This window comes from Jaculus jaculus, chromosome 5, assembly GCF_020740685.1.
Source record: "Jaculus jaculus isolate mJacJac1 chromosome 5, mJacJac1.mat.Y.cur, whole genome shotgun sequence".
In the NCBI taxonomy this organism is placed as follows: Eukaryota; Metazoa; Chordata; class Mammalia; order Rodentia; family Dipodidae; genus Jaculus; species Jaculus jaculus.
Window position 1 is genome coordinate 57,402,385 of NC_059106.1, and position 27,349 is coordinate 57,429,733.

At 55.7% G+C, this 27,349-nt stretch overlaps 1 protein-coding gene across 1 annotated transcript in view; it reads right to left on the reverse strand.

Moving 5' to 3' along the window:
• Nucleotides 1-3,205: 3,205 nt before the first annotated feature.
• Runx3 (RUNX family transcription factor 3) overlaps nucleotides 3,206-27,349 on the reverse strand; it is a 65,367-nt gene continuing 41,223 nt past the window's right edge. Inside the window, exons 4-6 of the mRNA XM_004657504.2 lie at nucleotides 18,914-19,018; nucleotides 9,406-9,555; nucleotides 3,206-5,677 (exon numbers count right to left, since the gene is read on the reverse strand). Of these exons, the coding sequence (XP_004657561.1) occupies nucleotides 5,145-5,677; nucleotides 9,406-9,555; nucleotides 18,914-19,018 (788 nt within the window). The 3' untranslated portion in view covers nucleotides 3,206-5,144. The remainder of the gene's footprint in view (nucleotides 5,678-9,405; nucleotides 9,556-18,913; nucleotides 19,019-27,349) is intronic.

The following is a 27,349-nucleotide window of genomic DNA, read 5'->3' on the forward strand; positions in this document are numbered from 1 at the left end:
AGGATATAAGTAAGGTTTCTCTAAAATGCTGTGGGATGGAAATTCCTCAAGAGCTAAGCAGGTAATAATGGTGACTTCTTTTTTCTTTTTTGGTTTTTCGAGGTAGGGTCTCACTCTAGCTCAGGCTGACCTGAAATTCACTCTGTATTCTCAGTCAGGGTGGCCTCAAACTCACAGCGATCCTCCTACCTCTGCCTCCCCGAGTGCTGGGATTAAAGGCGTGCGCCACCACGCCTGGCTTTAATAATGGTGACTTTTGTTAAGCCCTCACTCCCACACTGGCTCCACTGACCTAGTGAGAGAAATCCAGACTCCCGAGGTCTAGGGCGTGGAGTCCTCAAGGTGACATTAGTGCTAAAGTCATTGATGTGAGTGAGAGAGTGAGAGAGGAGTGCCTAGTTCTTCCTCCTTCACTGTGACACTGCACCCCCCCCTCCGCCCCGTGGTCAGACCATAGACCCCGCGGCAGCCTGTGAGCAGGTTCCTATCTTCCCAACCCTGTCCATGTTACTCAGTCCCTTCCCCACAGCTTGCTCTCCAGTGCCTGACGACTCCAGCCAGTTGGTTTCCCTCTCCTGCTGCCATGACTACCCCTTCACGCAGTCCTCTCTGGCTCACCCCATGCCTTTGCACACGAGATTCTCCCCAGGTACAAGGTCTTCCTGTCACTTCTCTGTCCCATGATTTCCCATCATCATCTTATCTGAGAGGGGTGGATGCCTCCTCTGGGAGAAACCTCCCCTGCTTGCTCCTACCCGCACCTGTGTGACTCGCCTTGCTCTTCTGGCATCTGGTACCTGGGGGATGGGGTCTGCCCAGTGACTGGATGAATGGTGGCCATGGCCTTGAAAACAGCCTCAAAGAGCAGAGTGGGGCTGTGGAGCCAATGGCTGCTGCCTGTCAGTGCTCCAACGAGTCCTGGATGTTTCCAGCACTGGGGTGGCACCGAGAAGGTGGTATCAAGACAGTGGGGCCACCCATCTCTTTGCACACCCGTTCCTGGCTGGCTCAGGCAGGCTCTCCATGGTGGATATATAAATATATAAAACAAACAGCACACTCTTAGCTGCAAACTAAAAATAGGAAGGTTGGAATCCGGCTTCCCAGCTCCCTTGGCTGGGACCACACAGGTATGGCTCTGTGTGTGTGTGTGTGTGTGTGTGTGTGTGTGTGTGTGTGTGTGTGTGTGCGTGTGCACGGGTGGCCCCTTACCCGCCTGCTGCCGTGTAGCCCTCTGTGGGAAGTGAGGGGTGTTCTGGATTTCCATTGGAGCGGTTCATTCTTGTCCTCCCTCTGCCCCTCCCCTCCAACAGCTCATTTCATTTACGACCCTAAGATGAATGCAGCCACGGAGGTAGACTGGTGTTCATGCTGAGCTGGAGTATTGGTTGTGGGAGAGCTGCCCATCTTGGGTCATGCTGCGGGCCTGAGATGCTGTTTGTGGTGGTAGAGTCTGGGCTAGGGAGAGGTCCTGGCTAAGGGGGGAGCCAGGTCTGTGTCTTTATCAGGTCACCGTCACACAGCATTGGTCCCACAAGGTACCCCAGGTTCTCATCTTGGCCCTGTACGTCTGGCCAGGACAAGCACTTCTCAGAACAAGAACCAAAACCAGCCCCACAGCCAGAGCCTGCTGTCCCAGGGCTGGGTCCTGTCTGGTGGGCACTTCTCCCTCAGGAGGTGCCAAGTGAGGTCTACTATCTATCCAGTATCTTCTCAGGTAGACACCAGGCCAGTTATTGGCTGTCTAAGTCACAGGGCTCCCACAATTCTCAAATGGGACTCTGGGCCCCAGCATTCCCAGGCTAGGGGCAGACTGGCATCCTCATCTGGGCTCCTGGGGTTGTCCATGTTCAGAAGTCAGCGCTTCCCTCTAGCCAGGCACAGATACATCCCCGTCCTGAGGCAGGCTCAGGGACCTGTAATTCTGCCAACACCAGGAGGGTGGCTCAGAGAGGGGGCAGGGACAACCAGCTCCCACCATCGCCCCCACAGTGGTGACTGAAGATATCCTCACCTGGCCAGGAGTGGCCGTCCTGAGGCTGTGGAGTTACTTGTAGTGTCTGCCCCAAGTCTGGGTCATTCCTTGTAGCATACACCCGTCGCCAAAGTAGACCACCTGCCCCCACTCCCGGAAACCACCCCTGCCACCACCTGAAGGCCACTGCGGTGACTGTAGCATTTGCTCCCATAGCGTATGGCCTCTGGCCAGCTTGGGGCTTCTCTGTGCCTAGGTTTCCCTATGGTGATGGTGGTGGGGGAGGTTGCAGTGATTGAGGCTTGAGCCAGGGGTTCTGGAGGTCAGTTTTGGGGTGGGAGCATCATTACCATTACCTACAAAGCTATCCCAAACAAATAAGCAGCAGGTGTTGGCCACGTAGACAGTGTTGAGAAGCGGTTCTCATCCCGGGACAGGTCCTGCAGTGACAGCTGGGATACCGTGGGCAGAGGTGATGCTGGGAAGGGGAAGGTTCAGGGTGTAGGCTGGGAACTACCTGTTGGGTGTTTGGTTTTAAAGAGACCAACCTGTTGGAATAGGGCAAAACTTTGGGATTGATTTCAGCCAGATGGTCTGTTTTATGAAAAGCCCTCTCCACACTACCCAACTGGCCAGGTGCGGGGTGGGGGTGGGGCGGGGCTCCCGGGTGTTGTCAGGTAAGATCTTCACACCATCACCTTAACCACCACCATCTTCAGGCTGGCGTTTCAGCCTAGCTGCCAAGGCCATGAGGAGCTGCAGGCACACTCATTTCCACACGGGTGTGCTCAGACAGCTGACTGCTCTGCAGTCTCCACACTCTGCTGTTAACTTGCCACCATTCCAGCGAGCAGACCCTCAAGGGACCCCCCTCCTGGACTGTTCCCACACTAGAAAGCCCCTCATGGTGGCTGAGCTCTCCCTCACACTCTGCCCCTTCCCACATCTGCATCTAGGAGACAAGCTTCTGACAGTGGCTCCTGCCTCCATGTGACAGACAAGACCATCTGAGGGAGGGAGGGCTAGTGGCATCTTGAAGGCCTAGCTGATGTTCTGGAGTCCTGGCCCAATCCAAAGGGCAGGTTGTCCACTGTCATTGGGCCACGCTGTCTGGCTGTGTCTCACACACAGCAGGCTGTTTTGTTTCTCTTGCCCAATGCCGAGATCCCCCTCCTGGGCAAGAGCAGGAGGTTCCACCCTTCCCTATATGCAAACAACCCCAGCACAGGATCCTTCAACACGTTATATTATTGTAACAAATACAATTTCCATTTTACAGTTAAATAGTTCCCAAGACGGGCAGTTTACTGTACAAGCAAGTTGTGCATGAAAAACAAACACACCAAGCAAACGATAGTGCAAAGCAGTCCCTCCCCTGCCCACCTCAGCTCTGGGATGGTTTCAGGAAGACCTGCATAGGATGGGCACTGACACCCCAGGGACAGTATGTCAAAGGCGCAGGACCCTCCACCCACACTTACAGTAACATCGCATCACGACCCTTCAGCTTTCCTGTGCGTTCTCGTCCCTCGGAGCTTCCAGGCAGCACAGCTTTAAAGCAGCCTTGCAAATAAGGACCCATTTTCTACCAGCCCAGGCTGTCTGTACCCACCATGGAACCAACAGACTCGGCCATTACTTTGTCAGCGGGGGAGGAAGAGGGAGGGGAAGTTTACTTCCTAGCCCCACCAGGGTTTGGGTTATCAGGACGGGCAGTTATCTGGGGTGGGGCTATGCCAGTGCTGGGCACTGGGCACTCCAAAGGTACCTCCCTTATTGGCCCGAACCAGTCTCCACCACAGAAGCAAAGCAGGCAGGAGTGCCGTGGGTGTCTCTGCTTCCTGAGGAGCGTGGAGGCCATCTGGGTGTCAGGAGCTGCTAGGTGGGGAGTGCTTCCTCCCGAGAGCACTGGACAAGAGGAACCGCGGCAGACGTGACTGCATAGCCCGCGGGGACTTCCTAACTTGCCGGAGGGCGTATGTGGCGGCTAGGAGGTGGGTGGGTGGCAGAGACCAAGTGCTGCAGCAGAGACTGGCCCTGAGGAGCAGCATGGGGGAGATTTCCACAGTCACAGAGGATGTGGCTCAAGCCATATAAAAACCACTTGCGGGCCAGCCCTGGCAAGAGCTCTCTTGTCCCTTTCCCGTCCTCCCGCCCCAACTGACCTCTGTGTACAGGTAGCTTTGGCCATCACACGCATGTGCTTCTGCGCCCCCCCACCCCACCCCACCAGGCCTCCTGGGCGCAGATGTGCGCTCTTGGCACTTCCCTTGGTCCCTTGTGTGGAGGAATGTGACATCTGTAGGTGGCAGGACCCTGATGACGCTACCTTCTCGGAAGGCAGCTGGCAGGGCGCGTCTGAAACCACAGAGCTTATGTCGGAGACCCTGTCTGAAAACGTTTGATGAAGCTGCTTGTACTAAAATCAGTTTTAAAAACTGGTTGTGGTTTTGAGATTTGCTTCTTGGGTATAAACAGGTGAGAGTGAGAGCAAAAGCTGTACGTCAGAAGGCTAGGGGCAGGGCACAGCTGGGTTGGACCTAGCAGGACAGGGATGCTGGTCACCCCATACCCTCCATCTCAAGGCTTCTGCTAGGGCCCACTTGTCCCTGACTGTGAAGGTGGAGAGAACCAACTTGGACTTCCTGACTGGAATTCACACAGAGGAGTTAAGGCTCCTGCTCTAGGGACCTGCTGCTGGGGATGTCTTTGCTTAGGGGCCTAGTATCCTCAATCCCCAGGCAGCTGGGACGGACCAAGAGTTCTTGGATGGGGGGAACCAGGTTGGGGTCTGGTGTGTCCCGGGTCCTCCCTCTATCTACAGTAAGGAGAAGCATCTCAGGGGCAGAGGGAGGTCTGAGCCTCAGGTGGAAGTATGTGAGGGAGGTGGAGGTCTAGGGACCCCTTCTGGGCCCTGAGCTTATCCTGGGGACAAAGGCCTTCTCATTAGTGGAGGGAGCCTCTGACCCAGGAGAGAGCCCTGGGTGAGCCGCAAGTGGGTCTGGGGAGGTGGCAGGAGACCCATTGGGTGAGAGGTTGTGGGTCTGGGCTGGGGCAGTGCCCTGGGGGGCCCCCTCTGTACAATGCTGCTGCTGGACAGATGCTCTCTGAGCCGCTGCCAGCTCTGGCCCCTGGGACCAGGCCCAAGTCTGTTCAGTGCCCTGGTGGGTCAGTAGGGCCGCCATACAGCCTCGTCTATGCGGCCTGGTGTGCTCAGGGCTGTGGGTGAGTTGCTGTGGCTGCCATCTGCCTCCACGCCGTCTGCCTGGCCCAGGCTGGGGTTCATGAGGTTGCCGGTGGCCACCGAGGTGGCAGCGCCGGGGCAGGAGGTCAGCATGCGGGTGGGTGAGCGCTCGCCGCCCGAGGTGGCCATGGAGAACTGGTAGGAGCCCGAGGAGGCCCCGTAGAAGAGGTGGTAGGGCGCGGGGTTGGCCTGGAAGGGCCCGCTCTGGCTCTGCGGGGCGCCGGGGTAGGGCGGCGGGAGGTAGGTGTGGTGGAAGCGGCTGCTGGCCGGCATGCCCGCCACGCTCAGGCTGCCCAGGCTGGTGCCCGATGGCGTGGCGCTGTAGGGGAAGGCGGCCGACATGGCGCCTGGGTAATGCATCCTGGGGTCTGGGAAGCGGCTCTCGGTGAGGCTTTGCAGCGCTGGGAAGGAGCGGTCAAACTGACGGGGGTCCGAGAAGGGGTTCAGGTCCGAAGAGCCTGGGGACAGCAAGCGGGAGGGTCAGGTGCAGTGTCAGACACCCCAGGGACCCTCTCCCGGCTCAGTGACCCCTCTGGGGATCTCTGGCTCTGTCTCATATGGGTTGTGGGGACCCCGGTGCAGACCCAACTGGAAGTGGACCCTGACCTGCACGGCCTCCTGTAGGCCTTCTTTATCTCTGTGTGGCCTTTCTTTCCAACAGGAAGGGATAGGGCTCCCAAAGGTCTCTGTGGAGAGGGTCTCGGTGAGGGTGGGAACTGGATCCTGCCCCTGAAGACCAGGAAGCTGGGGCCGTGGGGACAGGCTGCCTCTTGGTGCGGCGCAGGTGACTGGAGCTCACCGCAGGGCCTCTGCTCTCTGCTGAGATGGGCCATGCACGCGCGTGTGAGTGTGCATGCTCTACACCCAGGCGGACCTTAGTTGGGGTGCTGGGTTTCTAGGAGGTCTGACCTCTGTCCTACAAGTTCTCCACCCCTCTACTGGGCCTGTGTCCCCCAGACTGCCCTGCAGGATGCCGCTGCCTGGTGGTCACAGGACAACCACCAGCTGACACCTTCACTTGCTCAGCTACAAAAAGGAAAGCCAGACAGATGCATTTGGCAGTCCAGCCCCCAACCTGGCCAATGTGTAGCCGGAAAGTACATGACCACCCCGGAGCCAGGCTCCTCAGTGGTCTCTAAGGTAAGGGGGTGCCAGCCTGTTCCCCTACTTTTGTAATCCCAGATCCCAAAATAAAGTTGGGGAGCCAATGTAACCCCACTGGTGGGGAAGCGGCGGCGAGGCATAGGTCACAGAGAACACCGGGCCTTCCCACGGCTGAGCGGCCGTCAGGGGTGACTGTGGCCTTGGGCTGGACAGCCATCTTGGCTTTGATGCTCACTGCCCGCGTGTTCTTTGGCAAGCCACTTTACGTCTCCATATCAGCTTATCAGGGACTCTAACAGTGTGTAAGGTCAAGTTCGTGGAAACACTTCAGATGGCACTGGGCACCGTGGGACCTGTGCAGAGATGCAGCTGCTGTGACCCCCTTGCAAGAGCCAGGATGCCTAGAACTGCCCTGGCCAGGACTCTGCTGAGATGAGACCCTGACTCAAGGCCCTTCCTGTACCCTGGCAGCAGTGGCCCAGAGATGAAATCACTTGTCCTCAGCCCCTCTGTCCTCCCTCCATGGACTAAGGGCCAGGAGATCAGGCTTTCAGGGCCTGTTGGTCACAAGCAAGGCGAGCCTGGGGATGCAGTGTTTAAGCTTCCTGCGTCCTGATCTCCACCTCAGGTGCTAGGTGACCTCAGGTGACCCGACTCTCCTCAAGTGTACTTCCCTCTGCAGTGGATCTGGTCCTGGCTGAGGGTCACCATGGAGAGCTACCTGACTTAAGGTGGGAAGAAGGGGCAAGGGCTGAGGCAGTTGGAACCTTCTGGGGACATCACCTCCCTGGCTGGTCATTCTGCCTTGAAGCCTAAGTAGCAGAGATGGCTGACACCTGCCAGCATCCAGTGACCCCAGAGAGAGGGCACCACAAGGCCCAGACAAGAGGAGAGGCACACTCCATGCTGAGCCCACATGACAGGATCCGGTTCTCAAGGCAAAGGAACCCAAACAGGACCTGAGACGGGACAGCGGGGGGCCCTGCTGTGGAAGGCCCAGAGTATGGCCCCTCAGGAGTTCAGAAAGCCTTGAGCTACCTGGACCTGCTACTGTCCCCACCCTCCTCCCTCTTCAAGGCCTCCACCTCTTCCCCAGGATTATGGGGGAAGTACTTGTCCAGACACTCCCTCAGAGAGCCTGGGCAGCTTCCTTGGGTTCCTGTGCCCATCCCCAGCCCCGCTGCCCCAGGAAACCCGAGCTGCCGGGGCCACTGCGGAGCAGCTAACCCGGCAGCGCAAGGCAGTGTTTATTTTCTTCTTCAAATTGCCTCAGCTGCTGCATGGTGGCTGAATGGGCCCTTTGAGCTGTGAGAAGCCCCAATTGTGGGCCGCTGCAGCTGGGGGGGCGGGTAAGCAGGGCCTCCGCATTGCCTGCAGTGACCAAAACTGGGGGTCAAAGCTATGAACAGGCACGAAGGGAAGAGGAGGTGGTGGGGGGTTATGAAGGGATCCCTTGAGATGGGTGTGACTCCTTCCAGCTGGGTCTGCCAAAGCCCAGAAGCAGGAACCTCTTTTTCCCACTTTGTGGATGAGAAAATGGGCTCAGAGAAGTTAGGTGACTTGCCTAAGGTCACACAGCCAATGTGAGACAGGACCAGACCGGTTAGGTAGACTTGATGGCAAAGTGAATGCCCTTTGGTGTCGTGACTATCCAGAACCCTTCCTTGTACCCGCAGGGCACAAGCTGAGGGGTACCTGTGGCCTAGGGTTGTGGGTAGCTAATAAGGGGATGGGGCCCCATTTCAGGATGCAAGAGGCCTAGTCAGCCATGGCCCATGGGCCACACCTCTGCTCCTCCAGGCAAGACCAAGCCCAGCCCAGGGCTGGGTGAAGGCTAGGAGAGACTGCCTCTGCCTTCTGTGGGCACAGATTCCCAAACCATGCCTCCCACCATGGGAGGGCAGATATGACCTCTCCCACTGCAAGGGGGTGGTAGGCAGAAAGCACTGTTTAGCCTTGTTGGGTTTTGAGGTGTCCTCAGCTAGATCCCAGTCCCCGTCAGGCAGAGCTCCCCAGGGCAGGGCTGGTATGTGGGGCTGCAGTGACCTGCGGTTTCTGGCCTGTGGGCATGGGAGCAGGGACAGCTTCTGGGCATGGGTGAGTATGTGCTGGGTGCAGGGCACCTTCTGAGGGCAGAGCTCAAGAGCTGCATCTCGACCCCTGTGAGCCTGTGGTATCACCATGGGCCAGCTTCCCGCTTCCCTTCCCATTGCAGGGTGGCATCGAGCCTCTGCCATCATGCCCTGGGCACAATGCACTGTGCTAGGCAAAGCTTCTCTTAGATGAGACCCAGTGTGGAGGAGGGCAGAGGCAGGAGCACATGGGCACCGGCCTCCAAGGCCTACCCAGATCCTTCTTACTCTGCAGAGGGGCCGAGATGGTGGGGGTGGGTATGGGGAGACATTGGACCTGACCACTGCTGCCCGTGTGGTCCACGGGTGGCTCTGACCGTCCTCAGCCTCAGTTCACTCATTGGCCACAAGAGCCCCAAGCCAGCCCTGACGATCTGTGGGGAAGCAGGCACGGTGCAAGGCGGCAGCCAGCCATGCAGCTTAGTGTCTGCCCTTGTGCAGCCTGGGCCGGCCGCCTGTGACCCCTGTGCCTGGCTCACAGCACAGAGGTGTAGCACTGGCTGCCTGACTGCAGGGCACCTGCCTACGCAGCAGGGACAGCTCCCCTCCTGCCGTGTCCCTTATTCAGGAGACATGCTGGCACCCCACTTGAATGATTCTGACATGAGCACACACCCCCGTGAACAGATGTCTGCCTCACCTTTCTTTGCCGTGAGGAAGCCGAGACTGGAGGGGAAGGTGCACACTGGTACCACAGTGGCCCCGGCTCTATAGGGTTAAACTTAAGTCCCCAGGATGGCAAGCTCTGTCTGCTTGTCCTGATCCCTGGAGTCTCTGTGCCTAAATCAGTGAGTGTCTACTGAGTGAATGGGGCGGCCCCGCACACAGGGACCCTCAGGAGACACCCCCATAGTGTAAGCTGTGCCAGCTGTCACCCTCTTCCCAAGGCGTTTGTCCTGAAGAGGATGGGCCATGTGCTGGCTCCCTTACAGGCCTCTGCCCGTCCGTACCTTGGATTGGGGTCTGGGTCTGGCTGCTGAAGTGGCCCGTGGTGCTGAGTGAGCCACGGGGGCTGGGTGTGCTCGGCGTCACCCGCATGCGCAGGTCCCCAAAGCGGTCAGGGAATGTCTTGGTCTGGTCTTCCAGTTTCTGTCGGTGCCCTGTGGAGCACACAGAGCCCATCTGTTACTCGTCAGCCAGTGCCGATCTGTGAAATCAAGATCCAAGCTACCCAATTTCCCCAACGGTTTGGCACCAGGGGAAAATGAGGCAACAGACTGGGGGAGGGGAAGCAGCTCAGGGTGACACCTTAGGAGGGTGGCCTCCCTGGCTCCTGAACACACTGTCCCCTCTCTGGGCCTTGGATGGGGCACTGGGCAGAGGCTCCAGCATATAAGGAAGGGCTGGATTCTCTCCCGTCCCTTCCTAGAGCAGGGTCAAGGAACCCAGTGGCAGCATCACACTTGGTACACAGTCCCCCACCCTGCCCCTGCGCAGGAGGCCTGGCCTATCCCCAGGCCCGGAGGCACAGGCACGCTCAGGTTCACCATGCCCCTGCCTTCCCACAGCCTGCTGAGGGCTAAGGGACACCTCTGGAATGGTACCAACTGTCCAGGCACTTCCCCCATCACACATTTCTCAATCACTCATCTTCTATCCCACAGACAAAATGCCAAGTTTCCAAAAGCCGAAGACCACAGAGACGCCCTCTGACCTCTGGCGCCCCCCCCCGGCAGCCCCGCCCTGGCCAGTTTGCGCTACTCTCCGTCCTCTTTCTGGTTCTCCGTGGAAAGCACAGAGGAAGATTCTCATGGAAATGTTTGGCAAGGGCTTATTCTGTCACTTTCTGCTGGAGTGGTGCACCTGGGGCTCAGTTTCCTCATCTGTGAAGTGGGGACAGTAACCAGCTCTCAGAAATGACAGGGTTCCCAGGGCCTTCACTTCAACCCAGAGAGCTAGGTGAGTGTGACAGGGACAGCCATGGCACTGGATGTCCCATGGTTCTGCTTGTCACATCCCTGTATGTGCAGATGGCTCCCCACTCTTCTTCTACCTCTTTTTTTTTTTTTTGTTAAAATTTTATTTAGGGCCGGAGAGATGACTTAGCGGTTAAGCGCTTGCCTGTGAAGCCTAAGGACCCCGGTTCGAGGCTCGGTTCCCCAGGTCCCACGTTAGCCAGATGCACAAGGGGGCGCACGCGTCTGGAGTTCGTTTGCAGAGGCTGGAAGCCCTGGCGCGCCCATTCCCTCTCTCTCCCTCTATCTGTCTTTCTCTCTGTGTCTGTCACTCTCAAATAAATAAATTAAAAATTTTAAAAAAAATTAAAATTTTATTTATTTGAGAGTGAGAAAGAGGAAAGAAGCAGTTAGAATGAGAGAATGGGCATGTTAGGACCAATAGATACTGCAAATGAATTTCAGACACATGTGCCACCTTGTGCATCCAGCTTTACATGGGTATTGCCGAATCGAACCTGAGTCCTTTGGCTTTGCAGGCAAGCACCTTAACTGCTAAGCCTTCTCTCCAGCACCCCCCCCCCCCACGCTTTGTTTTTTCAAGGTAGGGTCTCGCTCTAGCCCAGGCTGACCTGGAATTCACTATGAAGTCTCAGGCTGGCCTTTAACTCATAGCGAGCCTCTAACCTCTGCCTCCCAAGTGCTGGGGAAAAAAAGGCATGCATCACCATGCCTGGGTTTTATTTATTTATTTATTTATTTATTGAGGTCGGGTCTTGCTGTAGCCTGGCTGTCCTAGAACTCATTCTGTAGTTCCAAGCTCTTCTCGAACTCAAAGCGGTCCTCCTACCTCTGTCTCCCAAGTGCTGGGATTAAAAGTATGTGCCACCACATCGGGGAGAGAGAGAGAGGGGGGGGGAGGGAGGGAGGGAGGGAGAGAATGGGTGCACCAGGGCCTCTAGCCACTACAGAACAACTTTAGACACATGTGTCACCTTGTGCTTCTGGATTTACATGGGTACTAGAAAACTGAACTCAGGTTGTTAGGCTTTGCAGGCAAGCACCTTAACTGCTGAGCCATCTCTTCAGGCCTGCCTCCCGCCGCTCCCCCCCCCCGCCCCCGTTCCTTTCCTTAGTGGTCAGTCTCAAATGCCCTTTTTGGTCTTTTACACGCACTCCCCTAGGAGGCTCTGCTCACACCTCCTATCTGGGCCTCTCCAGGGCAGACACTGGGCATGGACCGAGCCTTCGTGGTTCCGTCTCCATTGCCTTGATAAAGACAGAGACTGTGGATCAACGAAGCATGGAGACTTGCCTGAGGTTGTACAGCAAGCAAGATGGTCAGATTTCCTGGACCTGGTCCCCTTTAAAAAGTATGTGAAGGGAATTCAGGCAGAGAGAAATGTGCCTGAGTCTTTGGGTCTGGAGTGACATGTGGAATTTTCTAGATTTATGGAAGAAAGTGGGAGGTACAGCATTCCCTCACTGCTCTGCCTAGGCTGGACAAGTGACCCGACGGCTACCAAAGCATGACGTGACTGCTGTTGGACCAGTGGGAGCCTAGGGATGGGCCTGGTTTCTGACTTTTTAAAATTAAACGAAATTTTTTTCCCAAGGTTATGGTTTCACTCTAGCCCAGGCTGATCTGAAATTCATTATGTAGTCTCAGGATGGCCTCGAACTCACAGCCATCCTCCTACCTCTGCCTCCTGAGCACTGGGATTAAAGGTGGGTGCCACCACGCCCAGCTGGTTTCTGACTTTTTATACACAAGGTATCTGGCATCCACAGACCCCAAAGATCCCTTCAAGTCCCTGCCACAAGCTCAAGATGGCCTCGGTAATGGAGGGGGGGTTCTGGGAGCCATGGTTCAGACAGCTCATGGAGATCTAGAGAACTCCAATTTCCCCAGTGAGCCCGGGACCAGTGGGATTCTTGGAAGCAGTTGTCCCCACTGATGTTCTTGGCAATGACAGAAAAAAGTGGGCCAGGGGCTAATGTGGCCAGAGCTGGCACTGCAAACCCTGAGGCCTGGGGACTGAGCAACTATGGGTATGGCAAGCAGGGTGGGTAGAGATATGAGCAGGAGAGGCAGTGCCAATGCCCAGCTCTGAGGCCCACTGGAGATGCCAGGGGCATGTGGATGGGGTGGGGGCACGATGAATTCCGAATAATCTCAGTGAGCAGGAAGCCTGCCGGATGGACAGGAGCCCTCGGGCTGGCCTGACAGTGCCTGGGTGCGAAGAGCTGGGCGTCTCTGTCAACCACAGGCTCGGGGGCAGCCAATGGCACTGCACAAACGCTGAGGCTACACCTCAGACCTGTCACTGTCGTCACCAATGAGCCAAGTTCCCTGTCCCTGAGTCACACGGTGTGCCAGCACCTATGGCGGAAGGAGGGTGGGCTTGGGGACAGCCTGGCGGTAAGGGTGGGCTCTGCTGTGTACAGCCTGGGTCCTGCTCATCACGCCCTCCATGCGGAGATGCTGTGGCCTGCACAGGTCATCCTCACTGCCACTTCTACCCTGCCTGGGCTTCGGGAGGCACATAAGAGGACACAACACTAAGACCAGGATGTGACCTCAAATGCTGAACCAGGACAGACACACCCCAGGCGCTGTTCTCTGATGCGCTTTGCTCCAAGTGATCAAAGGGGCCACTGAGGCTTCACAGCCAGCTGAGCTGAGGGCCGCCCTCCTCTCCCACAGCAGAGGGCTGGCTCCTGGAAGGGACCCTGCCCGCACCCCCCCCCATGCATCTGGACTGCTTCCTATGACTGTCTGGAGCCCCCACTGAGGAGGAGCTGAGGGGAGCCACTGCCCCACGTGGCCAGGGCGCCAAAGAGTCTCAGAGCCACGGGGCCAAGGCCCTCATGCTGGGAGCGCAGCACAGCGGAAGTGCCCATGCCTGAGGAGAGGAGATGGCATTAGAAAAGACCTTTTATTCCCTTTCCCACAGTGAGAGTGGTCAGGCTGCCCAGCTCCCTTGGCCACCTGGGGCTCCACCCTTCTGTACTTTGTGCCTCCGTTTCTCCTGCTCTCGCAAGCAGTCCCGCACTGACCTCCAGCCCCGGGGAGGGTGTGGAGAAGGCAGGTGGCTTCTCCGAAGCTCAGCCGTGGCCTCTCAATGCTCTACTTCCATTTAGCAGCACAGCAAGGACAGCCTCTGCCAGGAAGGCTCCCCGCCCTTTGGGGTTCAAGCTGAGACCAGCGAGCACTCCTGAAAGCAGCTGTGAGCAAGAAACATCGCAGCCCGCAGTCCGGCCCAAGGCCCCTCCTCCACGATGCCTGCATGGCACACACTACCCCGCAAGGGCCTGGCTGTGAAACTTAGGGCGGGATGTGGTGCCAGGGCCCAGCCCAGGCTGCTCTCGGGACAGAGGAAGATGGCAGAGTCTTAGCAGATCCCAGTGGGGCTCTGCCTTGCTCTGGAGCTGAGGGTTGGGCCCAAGTCTCCCACCACACTCAACTGCAGCCACCAAGTCTCTCTGCTCAGGGTTTCAGTGTCTCCACCTGTGCAAGGCAGTTGTCACCCTTTCCAACCCCCGGGAGGGGGTGCGCGGATTGGCCAAAATCTTGTAAAAGCAGAGTGCTCAGTGCAAGGAAAGAGACCACCCGGGGAAGCCCACCAGGGGGCTCAGATCACAGATAGCCCCCTCACGGCCAGAGTGTGAGCGCCCAGAACCCTCCAGTGTGGAAGGACTGATCCCAGCCTGCCCACCCCAGGCCTCAGTGGCCTCAGGTCCAGCACAGATAGTCCTGGACAAGATACCAACTCCTGTTGGACCTCTGTTGTCTCTTCTGTAAAATGGGGATGGCATGCTCAAGAACCCCAAAGGGTGAGGGCAGATTTGAGATGTTAACAGCCCACAGAAACATGAAGCATAGTGCCAACCAGCCTCTTATTCCTGGGCCAGGAGCTCCAGTCCAGTGCCTTCACACTGTGGCTGACCTTATAGGAAGGCTGCAAGAGTCAATGCCCTGGGGCCAGTCTGATCAGGGGCTTCCTCACAGCCCCAGGCAGGCCAGCATGCCCCCCCCCCACCAGCCAGATACCCAGTGTCCCTGAGGGAACCATGCAGCTATCAGATTCAGCCCTGCCTCCTTGCTGGCAGACACAGGCCAGCATGACTATGCCAAGCAGGTCACACATCTAACCTCAAGGGTCACAACCCATCCAAGAGGATGACAAACACCCCTACTGCACAGATGGAAGGAGAAGACCCATGACCAAGGTCCCAGGTGAGATTCAAACCTGGGCGGGGAGGGGTTCCTGGCCTACAGAGTTCCTTCAAGAGAGGAGAGCTAGGCTTCTGGGCCATGGGCTTGGTCTGTCTGGCAAAAGGCCAATTGAATCTGACCTCAACCAGGCCACAGAGGAGGCAGGAAGAGGAAGCAGCAGAGGTGGGCAGAGCCCTGGGAACAAGGTGAGCCCCAGCCACCAGGCGCTCGGCCCATGTGAAGTTCCCCACAGCCTCCAGGCTGCCTGGTGCTCCGCGAGGCGCACACAGCCTCCACTGTGCCCTGCTGGGCTGTGGGGCCGGGGCTGGGTGTACACTGCGGCCTGTCAGGAGATTTACACCGGGCTGGGAACAGCCGCGCAGGATGACAGGCGGGTGCTGGCCCAGGGTGGTCTGCTGTGAATTGGCCCCCTGTGAGCAGATGAAACCCAGCAGTGGCTAGGCAAGGAAGCTGGCTGGCAGGAGGCCAGCAGCAGGGAGGCAGTGGCTCCCACCCAGGGCTGCAACTGGGGCTTCCAGGCCTGGGCCTGATTAGGAGAGCCCGGGAGGTCTGAGGTTAACCCCTTCCCTTCTGCTGGGTGGGCTCTTCTGGCTCTGCCGGAGCTGCCCTTACTCGAGGATGCTCCAGGGTAGTGGAGGTCTTGGGTCCCCAGACCAGGAGCGGCTGTCTCTCTAGCCTGGCAGAACATGCCTCCCTTGGCTTCCCCGCACCTGGGCAACCCCAGCGCCTTCCATGTTCTCTGAGGCACAGCTATAGCCTGGTGTCCCTCTCCCAGCCCACACCAGGTTGGCAGAAGCCGCACTGCTTCCGTGCCCTTCAGGCCAGAGCTTAACTCTTAGGAATCCTCCCCTAACCGCTCCCAGTACCCACCTCAGCCTGCTCCAGCCTCCTCCCAGTTTGGCTAATTATTTATTTACTCTGATTATTTCCGAACTGCTTATTGAGCACTGACTCAGTGCTCCTGTCAGCATTCTCAGAGCTTGGAACAAATAAAGATCCCGGCCCTGGGACACTAGACGTGTGCATGTGTGTGTGCGTGTGTGTGTGTCTCGTGTGAAGGAGGAGTGTCCCTGGCAGGAAGAGCAGCCCTGAGGCAGAAGTGTGCCTTGAAGGAGGTGGAGTGAGTGAGGAAGAGGGCGAGGAGAGGAAGGCACAACCTTCAGGACCATGGTAACTGCAAAACCTGTTTCCATTTCTCCCCTGTGGAACATGAGGCCCAGGTGGGTAGGAGCCCAGAGCACTGGGTTCAGGGAGGTGTCCTCAGAACAGGCAACAGTGCCCAGCGTATGACAGGTGCTCAGGAAGATCTCTGTGGCCATCACTGTGTACGTTTTTGGGGAGGAGACGATACCAGGCCACACCCTCTGCCAGGTCTCACCCTTTCAGTGCCAGCACCTGCTGAGCCTGGCAGATGGGGTTAGCTGTTCCCGAGCTGTGGTCACTGCCAGGGTGGCCTGGCCCTGCCCCACCTCCGGCCCCACTTCTGGATCCAGCTCAGCAACCTGCGTTTGAACTGGTCCCCAGTGACTGGGAGGGACACCAGCATGTAGAACCTCTGAAACCAAGGCCACACAGGCAGGAAGCCACCGAGCCAGCCTCAGCCCCTGCTGGCCACCCTGCTGCAGGTTGGGCACACTGTGCAAGGCCCCCGAGGGGAATGAGCAGACCACAGAACCCACAGCCGGGCCTTGGGGATGCACAGATGCCCCCTCCCGGGCTCCAGGGCCAGTCCCACCCACTCCACAGTAGCTCTGACCTCACAGGGGTCAGGAGCCAAGCAGGGCAGCCACCAGGAGGCTGGTGCCAATCCCTGAGGGCAGCAGCACTTCCTGTGAGCCAGCTCAGGAAAGTTTGGGCCCCTGTAATTCCCCACATGTTCCAGACTCCCCTCGCCAGCCTGTGTCTCCTGGAGCCAGCTGGAGCCTTGGGTATCCAAAGGGTCACCTTGGGCAGCGGCTCTGCCTCCTTGGGATTGCTGAGGGTTAATTCATGGAAATACTGCAGGAGGCTGGACGTACAGGACCACTCAGGGGTCAGTAGTCATGTGGGGGCCTGGCCTCTTCCCTCTTCTGCATGGAGAAATTTGAGGCCAGCGAAGAGAAAAGATTAGTCTCGGCCCTCTGACTGAAGGGCATGGTTGGGGCTGGAGCCCAGGCCACTGGAATCCTAATCTCAGGCCCAGGTGGGCTCGGGCGGAGCAAGCAGGTCCCAAGGATGGGAACCAGAAGAACTGCCCCTCCCCTCTGTTCTGTTCCAAAAGTGAGCTTCTGCTAAGATTTGATTTGAACGAAGCTGCCAATTCAGCCTCTCCCAAGGCCCAGAAAGGTGCCCCATCTGTGCCAGGCCACACAGCGATCCCAGCTTTGGACTCCAGCTTATCTCTTGGCCCAGCTTTGCTTTCCTCTTGCTGTTTCGTCTCCTTGTGACCTTAGCTGCCTCTCCCAGCTCACCCCAGGAGGGCCTGTCTGAGGTCTGATGGCCTGGAGAGAGCAGGCCCTCCAGGAGACTCAATGGAGGTTGCCTGGGACCAGCTCAGCCACCAGGGCCTTGAGGAGCACCGGGCGGGGCCTGTGTGCATGCAGGGCTCTGAGGGGCTCCAGGTACTGCTCTGGCTCTTGCGACCTTTCTCCCCAGCCGACCCCCCCCCCCCCCCGGCATGCATAGGCCTCTGGAGCAGGGTGGCCCTCACTCTCGTCCTCAATGCCGAGCCCATTGTGGGCCCTGTCCTTGGGGGTGGAAGCAGGGGTATGGCTCCTTCCGTGAGGCATTCTGGTAGCTGCTGGGAGCTCAGCCCTGGATTCAGTGCTCAGCCTAGTCCACAGAGAAAAGAGCACCAGGCACCCAGGGACTCACAAGGCCATTTCATCCCCCAAGCCATGTGCTATCCTCACGTTGCCGCTGACACTGGGCCTGCAGGGGGTGGGATCAGCCCCCTTCACAGAGGTGGGGCTGAGGGCCAAAGAGCTCTTCTTTAGGTCACCCAGGACCTAAAAGCCTTGTCAGGGCGCACCTGTCACCCCCTATAAGTGCTTTACTCAGATGAACCCACCCTGTCCACACAACAGCACCACAAGGTGGCTCTTTACGCAAGCCCATTTTTCAGACAAGAAAACTGAGTGGCTACAGCCACACTCTGCTCTCTGTCATGCAGTGGCCTGTGGATCCCAACGGTTTTCCAGCTGTCACCTCCTCAGAGTTCTGCGCTCACTGATTTGGTCCACAGATAATGAATCTGAGGCCAGGAAACAGGCCTGACTGGCTCCAGGTCATGAGGTCCAAGACTAACAGCATGGAGCTGTGGTCCACATCTGTTCCTAGTAGGTACTGTCTGTCATGGGTAGGAGCTCTGGGCACCATATCAGAGACAGCAACCCTGAAGTGCCCGAGGGGACCTTCCCCAAGGCCACTAGCCCAGCTCCGGGCCTATTCCAAGTACCAACTGTCAGAATGAATGGGTGGGGAGTCAGGCCCGTGTCCCTCGCCAACGCGGATGGCCCTGGCAAAAGCACACTCCCTTTCTGAGCCTCCTGGGTCCCGAGAGGCACTGAGGACCTCCCTGGAATGAAGTGACCCTTGGGCTCAGCTGTTTTGAAGAGCTCATGCAATAACATGAAAATGTTTTCAAAACTGCAAAGATTCTTCTTAGGAAGACCACGAGGCCAGCCCTCTATGCAGCAGCTGCGTGGCACGGGGGCTGGGGAGCACGCAGCCAGAGCTGGCTCCAGTCACTCACCCATTCCCTTGAGGGGCACAGAAGCGAGATCTCCCTCCTGTTTCTCCAACTTGGTGCGCGCTGCCTGGCTCGCAGCAGGCAGCAGTCAAGACGAGCGGCGCACAGAAGTGTTCAGTACATGTCCACACAACCAAATTGCATTCCTAGTCTTATCTACATGTCCTGGAGCCACAGTGCCTGGGTTCTGTGACCTCAACAAGCCACACGCTAAGACGCCAAGTGTTACCAAGGAGCTTCGTGGCACAGGGAACCAGATCCTGTGTGCATGGCTGTCTGCCACACACTCCACCTCAGCTGAGGGGTACAGGGAAACCCTGGACCAACATCCAGCCCAAACATCCCCCTCATCCACCAGGCGCACAGCTTCCTCCACTCAGGGGACAGTCACCCCCTAAGGCAGGCGGCTCCCTCAGCTGGTCCCCTGACATCTGGGGTTACACCCAGAGGGTTTAGGATTTAGGCTTGCCAGTAGGCAGGTACACAGGATGCAGAGAGCACAGGAATGAGGACTGAGACTCTGCCAGCGCTCCGAGCCTCAGGGCTGTCCTCAGGGCTGTCCCCCTCCCTTGCAGGGGCTCAGCGGCACTTACGTCGGGGCTCCCGGGGTCCGTCCACAGTGACCTTGATGGCTCGGTGGTAGGTGGCCACTTGAGTGGGGTTGGTGAACACTGTGATGGTAAGTGTGAAACTCTTCCCTGGGGAATGAAGGTGAGAGGTTGGTACGAGGCACGTTTGCAGCCCCCTGGCCTCCCACCAGCACCAGAGTCCCTGACTTTCAGGCTGAGGTGCTCCCCTTCCAACCCAGACAGAAGACGCTGGGGCGAGCTGGTAAGCTTAGCATTCAAGGCCTCTGCGGGATCTGGCCTAGCTGTCGGCTCCCTCGGCACGATGTCCTGTCCCTCTGGCTTATTGTCCCTCCCTACTTTGTGGCCTTGCTTTGTATAATTCTTTCTATTGAGGGACCCACAAGATTTTGGGCTAAGGGAACAAATAGGTGTGTATACTTATTTTTACCCTAAAAGTAATCAATGATCTTTATAGAAACAAAACTGAGAACATAAAAATTTAAGATGACTCCACCCACAGTTCCACCAGCAGGGAAAAACACCATTGCCATTTGGGGGCATGCTCTTTACATTCTCTCTTTTTGGGGGTGGGTTTTGAGGTAGGGTCTTGTTCTAGCCTAAGCTAACCTGGAATTAGTCTGAGGCTGGCCTCAAACTCAGTGCAATCTTCCAACCTTTGCCTCCCGAGTGCTGGGATTAAAGGTGTGCGCCACTACGCCCGGCTCTTTCCACCCTCTTGGTGTGAGAGTGTGTACTTAAAGAGTTGCAGTGGTACTAAACAAAGTACCTATTTTCGTGCCTTTAATAATAAACACTTCCCCATGTTACTAAAAGTTCTTCATAAGGTTCGTTTCTTAACGGCTGCAAAGCACTGGCCTGGCGGAGGCCCCAGCTTTGACTCCTCCAGCTCCTGACCGCCTCTGCTAACCTCTTGCTGCGGCGTGTAGCCGGAGCTGCAGGAAGACTCATCTGGAAGCTGCAGACATTTCATCTGCAGACACAACTGTTATTTCCAGAACTCTACTCTATTTTTAGAGAGACATTTGGCTGCAGAATCTCCATTCAAAATTCCAGAAAGAGGAAAAACTTTTAAAATAATACTCTCTCTCTCTTTTTTTTACCATTTAAAATAGAATGAAAATGACATTCTGTTTGTATAAATCTCTGCCTGCTTCTCTGCTGATTTCTTCCAAATGGCTTCCAAGACGTGGCTAGCGATTCCATCGCCTTGAGAGGCTGGAGATGAGTTTGCGGGCGGCGGAGGGGGGCTGGTCTCAACTCTCAAGGGACACGTGTGACGTCAAGAGCAATGTGAGGCCACGCGTCACTCGAGTGTCATTGGCTTGGTGACCATGTCTAATCAAGATGGAAGATCTCCAAACCGTCTTGATGTTGTTTGCCTTTCTCCTGTTATTAGTGAGACCGAAACCTTTTCTTTGGCCACAACCTGCCACAATGCAGCCCTCACTGCGCCTCGTGTTTAGACTTTCCCACTGGGGTCTGAAGCCCTTTGAAAACCGTGTGAGGCTTGTTAGTGCCTTCCTGGGGTGGGCTGGGAACCGGCTGTCTGGGTGGAGGCTGCCACTACCTGGCTTCTTAACTCAGGGCTATTCTCCACTCTCAGTTCAGTTTTCTCACTGAGGGTTTCTACTCGCTATGTTTAGACATCTTCCTCTGAAGATTAACGTTCTTTTTTTAATATTTATTTTTATTTATTTGAGACATACACACACAGGGAGAGATAAAGAGAGAGAGAGAGAAAGAGAGAAAGAGAGAGAGAGAGAGAGAGAATGGGTGTGCCAGGGCCTCTAGCCACTGCAAACAAACTCCAGATGCACGTGCCACCTTATGCATCTGGCTTACGTGGGAACTGGAGAATTGATCCTAGATCCTTGGGCTTTGCAGGCAAGCACCTTAACCACCAAGCCATCTCTCCAGCCTGTGAAGATTAGCTTTCAACAAAGTACTTTCTACAGTGAGGGCTCTGACTGGCTGATACAGTCTATAGCAAGGGGTTCTTTTCAAAGGGCAGCCCAATTTAGAAACTTCTAGCACCTTAGTGAGAGTCAGACTTCCATCCTATGTACCCAGCTATGTTTAGAGCTTCATGTCTGTCTGCTTCCAGCAACATCGCCATTTAGAATAAGCGAGGGCTGGAGAGATGGTTTAGCAATTAAGGCGCTTTCCTGCAAAGCCTGAGGATTCATGTTCTATTTGTCCCCCGCAAGCCAGGGAATGCAAGTGCGCAATGTCGCAGATGTGCCCAAGGGGGCCCACCACACATCTGGAGTTCGACTGCAGTGGCTGGAAGCTCTGGTGTGCTAATTCTCATTTAAAAAAAAAAAAAAAAAGGACCAATCTATTGGGCTTGCCTCAAAAATAAATAAATAAATGAGTTAGGGCAAGGGGGAACTCTACTGATCCCCAAGTCAGACTTCCTCTCTCCCTGCTGCTTCTGCGTAGCAGTCCCTGAATTCTCGCTACAGACCTGGGAGCGTCTTGCAGGCAGGCCGCGGCCTGTGCATCTGCAACTCCCTGCTGGCCCCGGTGTGGTTCCAGGGTCCTGTCGAATGTGCTCCAAGGAGAGGGAGGCTCCCACGTTCCAGTGCCCTTGTCGCAGAGAGTGTGTGGGGGTGGGGGTGGTGATCTCACAAGTCTTCTTACCCAGGTGAAAATTCTAGCCTCAGAAACAGGAGAGGTCTGAGCAAGTCTAAACCAGCCAGCCACCTGTGCTGGAGAACGCCAGTGCTTCTGATTTGCAGAAGGAGTTCAAAGCAAGACAGCCACCGGTCTGGCTCCCTGGGAAGTAGGGTGCCTCTCTCGAAGATGGTGCCAGAACCAGACTTCTGGGAGCTGGGACAGAAACACTGAGGGACTGCCTTGGGACCCCAGGACAGAAGAGCCAACCTGCCTCTCACTTTCCGGTCACTTTTAGGATTTCTGGAAAGATGGGGTGCGTAAGACCTAGGCCACTAGGGAAACAAGGGCATCAGCCTCCCTACCCACTCCATCTGGACTCTTCAGATGCATGCATGACCTTGTGCATCTGGCTTTTAAGTGGCTCCTGGGGAACTGAACCTGGGTCTTTTGGTTTGCAGGCAAGTGCCTTAACCCCTAAGGCATCTCTCCAGCCTGCTCTGGACTTCTTTTCTCTTGTGGTCTTCTCCCTCCGATGGCAATTCTCCCCATACCCCTCCCCCTCCAGCCAGCCAGGCATTGATGAAGAGAGCTGGGCCTGAGCCTCTCATTGGTGCTAGGTCCCTATTGACGTAGGGTTTAGTCGAGGCTGGGAGCCCTTGCTGCCAGAACTCTAGACCCTGAGAACCAGGTCTCTCAGGTGTACACTGGAAAGGCATCTTGTCGCTGAGGACTCTCCCTGGCCACATTGTTGCAAGGTGGCATTTTTGGGGCTAAGGGGAGTGGCTCTGTGGTACAGCACTTGCCAAGCATGCTTCAGACCCTAGGTTCTATCCTCGGCACCAAAAACACAAAGAAAGTGGGCATTTTCAACATGGCCTCTGTGGGCGGAACCCCTCAGCATGGAAGAGGTCTGGAATCTAGGATAGGAAAAACAAAAGAAAACAAATAACAACAACAAAAACTTGCAGTGGTATTGTCCCCAACCTCTAATTGGAACAACCTCTCTCAAGCCTGAGTGCAGGCCACAAGCCACAGAGGTGTAATAGACAGTACCTGTGACCTTGCTGACCAACAGAGAGCACAGATATTTACAGATCATATTACAGTCCTTGCAGAATTCTCTGAATACCCTCACTGCTTGTCACAATGTCAACATTATAGTCATCATCAGATCCATAGCTAGACCATGCCATTGAATCCGTTCAACAGGGCATCCTGGTATCCCGACCCCTCAAGTGTTCAAAGGCCATGGGTGTGTGTTTATATCTAAGCCACACGGGCCTCCTGTCTGGGAACTCATATGCAGTTCCCCATAAGGCTCAACTCACAATCCATCTGCTCACTGACTTTCGCTTCTTCTCCTAGACCATAAGCTTGCCAGGGCCGGGGGCTGTGCCTTGTTCCCCGCACCCCAGCCCCCAGGTGCAGCACCTGCCCAGAGCAGGTGTTGCATCAACTCCTCGTACATGCCCTAAGAGCAGCAGAGATGACGGCTGCTATCTTCCAGACAGAAGACAGAGACTCACTGAGAATCAGGGTTGGGCAGCTCAGTGTCCAGACAAGACCAAGAAACGGTGGCACCTGTGGAAACTGCCCCTAAACTTGCTCCTGTGGAGTAGGCAGCCACCACCAGAGAAGCAAGCCACATTCCACCTCAGCGATCACTGCCACCCTTGTGGTCACCACTACCCGAGGTCACTGGAGCACCTCAGCAGCTTCCTCCTGCCCGCAGAGAGGGATGGAGGTGTCTGCAGGACAGGGGGATTGGGGACTAAGAGCAGGAGGGATGGGACAAGGACCTGAGAACTGGGGGTGAGGATAAGTTGCCTCTGAGTAGCCTCATCTCCTTGGCCCTGCACCCAGTCTTTCTCGGAAGCACAGAGGAGGCTGGTGGACAGCTGGGCAGCAGTCGATGGCCAGTAGCCCGCCAGGGGCTGCAAAGCAGGGAGCAGCAAGTCTGACCCTGGCTGGAGTGGGGAGTACAGGAAACAGGTGCTTTCCGGGGTCCTGACCAACTAGCAGGCTCAGGCCAGTCAGGCCTCCGACAAGCCCCACCTGTGGAAGCTACAGGAACAGTCTAGGAGCTGAGTCTAAGGCTCTGCAACCTTTGGGTTTTCTTAGCATTGGCAAGGTGCCATCTGTCCCCTCTCCCTCTAGAAAATCCACGCTTCTCATCCAAGTCTCTCCCCACATACTACTGCTCCTTCTTAATGGTCCAGGTGCACAAGTGACTCTCATTTGTGCCTAGGCCAGTGGCCACTTCCTAGAGGACAATTTGTGATGGTGTCTGGTCAGTGAAGGGCTGGAACAGCATTGGCATGTAGAAGTGGATTTGTTTGTGTGCGTGTGTCCACACAACACACACACACATTCACAAAGGCCCAGCACTACAGAGGACCATGATGAATGAAGTTTTCCTGTGAAAGATATACGTTAAAAAAAACTGCCAGGAGCTGGAGAGATGGCTTAGTGGTTAAGACCCTTGCCTGCAAAACTGAAGGACCCAGGTTTGATTCCCCAGGACCCACATAAGCCAGATGCATAAGATGGCACATGTGTCTGGGGTTCATTTGCAGTGGCTGGAGGCCCTAGTGCACCCACTCTCTCTCTCTTTCTCTCAAATAAATAAATAAAAATAAACCACACACACACACACAAAAATCTGCTGGGTATGGTGGCACACACCTTTAATCCCAGCACTTGGAAGGCAGAGGTAGAAGGATCATTGTGAGTTCAAGGCCAGCCTGGGACTACAAAGTGAGACCCCTACCTTGAAAAAGAAGAAAAAAAAAAAAACCTTCATGAGCCACAAACCTAACTTGGTTTTACATAAAATAAAGCAATTTTTGCAGTTTTAGTATCTACTGAATTCTCCAGAAGGGAAGGTGGCATTTTGTTTGTTTTGACTTGGGGAGCTGGGGATGTGGCTCAGTGATAGTGTGTTTGTTTTACATGAGTGAGGCCCCAGGCTGCACTACTTTGCACTGACAAAAGCAAAAACCACTGCTCAGAACTTTGCCAAGAATTTTCACACCTTGGGCCTGGGGAGATGGCTCAGCAGTTAAGCACACTTGCTTACAAAGCCTACCAGCCCAGCCTGGGTTCAATTCCTCGTGGGCACTCACATAAAGCTGGTTGTCAAGTGGTGCATACCTCTATACCAACACACCTCCAACAAGGGGGGTGCAGAGCCAAGAGTTAGGAGTTCCCCTGCAATCTGGCAGTTTGCAGTGGCAAGAGACCCTATCTCAAAGCAGGTGGCACATAGACACCTTAAATCGTCCTCTGACCTCTACACACACACACACAAACATGAATAAATAAATAAATAAAAATTTTTACAAAAGAATTTTCACACCTTCACCAAGTCCATGGTCTGACCTTGAGTCCTGTAACCTTGACATCCAGGGGCTTACACAAAGAGAACGTTGCCCACATTGTAGAGGTTTCGTCTCCTCTGACATCTACATATTCAAACAGGAGTTATAACAAATCGCTTTCCCTTTCTTCTCCTTCAAAGGTGTGGAAAGACACAGATATGAGGACTGCAGGTAAGTAAGCCAGTGGCATCTACAGTCTTCAGCGAAGGCGGACAGAGTCCACGACCTGCCGCTCAGGGCAGGGAGGGACTTTGCAAGTAGCAGGGGCATTTGGCTGTCTTTTCCTTGCTTTGCACCTGCAGCCTTATTGTGAAAGCTGTGGGGTGGCGTGTTGCGCATCCCTTTTTTGGAAAGTGATCTTCCTGGAATTTAGATAAAAGGAAGGAATGACAGACCAAAAAAAAAAAAAAAAAAAAGGAAATATGCAGAAATTTCCATCTAAATTCTTAGTCCCCGCAGATGTCAAAGAAACAGGGAAGAGTCTTGGGTTCCAAACCCCACTCGGTCCCCATCTAACGTGGCCCTAGTTCTCCATGTCAATCACAGGTGTATTCTCAGGAGGGGATTTCCCAATCAGCAGGCTGGGCACAGTAGTGGTGTGGCCACATGCACCCCTGGACCCAGAGCCCCCCCTCCTCACTGCAGCACCTCTACTTCCCCCACTCAATAATTCACACCTTCTGGCTTTCCCCCACCCACACCCAAACCACACTGTAATCAGAGAATCAGTGAGTGTCACCACTCAAAGGGACCTCAAAGGCTCCTCTGGTGCCAAGCATTTGAAGTACATACTCTCTAACGTGTACCTGCTCTCAGTAGGTGAGAACTGGTGTACCCAGTATCGAGTTCTTTAATCCACCCCACATCTCTAAGGCAGGTACAGTATCACTTCCATTTCACAGACAAGGAAATCGAGACACAGAGAAGTTAAGCCAACTGCCTAATGTCATTCAGGAAGTCCCTGGCAGTATTGGGACTCAGATTGAGGTGAGGTACTCTAGTGTGGGAGACCAGGAGCTTCTGGGGTCTGGCCTCCTGGTCCAGGGTTCCATGGGTTTGGGAACCCCTAGGGGAAGGGGGCTTTCCCCTTCCTCCCAGAACCCCTGCAGCTGGTGAGAGGATGGACACGAGAATCATTTATAAGCCCGGCCTATGGCATGCCCGGAGCCACAGTCTTAGCCAGGGCCTTGTGTGCTCCAAGAGTGCTTAATTAAGGGACATATTGCAAGGCTATTTCCCTCCCTGAGGGCTTCCAGAGTCTGAGGGAGGGGGGATGCAACCCACTAAGAAAGCATTTGGGGGCTGGGGGAGGTGGCACATGCCTGAGGCAGGAGGACTGAGAGGTGGAGGTCAGCCTAAGCTACAGAGCAAGTTCCAGGCCAGCCTGAGCTACGTGGTGCCTACCTCAAAATAGGTCACATTAATAAAAATAAAACTGTATGTCAGAGAATCATCGCCTCTTCTATTCGGAGGTATCACCGCCCTCAGGGGAGGGAGCAGAGTAAAAGAAAAGGAGGCACCAACTTCCTGGTACTTTGCCAGGCTCCTGGGACCCGCCTCACTTCCTGCCTGCTTCCATAGGGACAGCAGCTACAAGGCCTGCCAAGCTGGACCAGCCTCGCCCGCCTGCCTGCCACCGACCTGCCAGCGGCTCCCTCTCCACTCGGGGGCCGAGGCTGGGATTAAGTTGCAAAAGGCTGCAGAGATTGGGGATGACAAAAGGGGCTTGGAGACTAATTAGGAGCAGCAATGAAAGCTTAATTCATAAAAGCAAACATTTTTCCATCCATCAACCTGCAACCAGTTAAGTTTGAAAGAAAACTGTGCGTGGGGAAGGGAGCCAACAGGAACAGGAAATGTTTGAAAGAATGTAAACTATTTCAGTTTCATAAAAAGTAACAAGTAAACAGTTATTACATGCAAATAACGCCCTGGTTTTAATTAATGCTGAAAAGTCAAAATATGTTTGACATTTGTACGTATACACTAAGCTGCACAGAACAAAATGGTGCCCAGATGCCCGGTGGGAGCAGGCTGGCGGCTCTCCGGGAACTCAAACCTTGAGAAAGCCTTGTTTATTGGTGATGAAAAGTACAATTCGGTTTCAGCTGTGGCAGCCGGTGGCCCAGGACCGGGGGCTCACTTCCTAACCCCGGAGGGCTCTTGGGCTCAGCCACATCTAGGCTCAGCCACTGCTTGGCAGGCTGGTCTTAAAAGGGCCAGTGACCAGCAAGTCTCCATCTCCCCCCCCCCGCCCCGCCCCCCGGGGCTTAGTCGCTAGGGCTCCTCCACCCCAGAGTGACATGATGACGGGTTTCGGGTCCCACTCAACAGCCCCTGGCGGCAGCCACTGTGGCGTCTGTTCCTGCCTTCCTGCCACTACCGGGGCAGGCAGGATGGTCACTAGCTTGAGACTGGGGTTGGAGAACAGCCTTCGAGC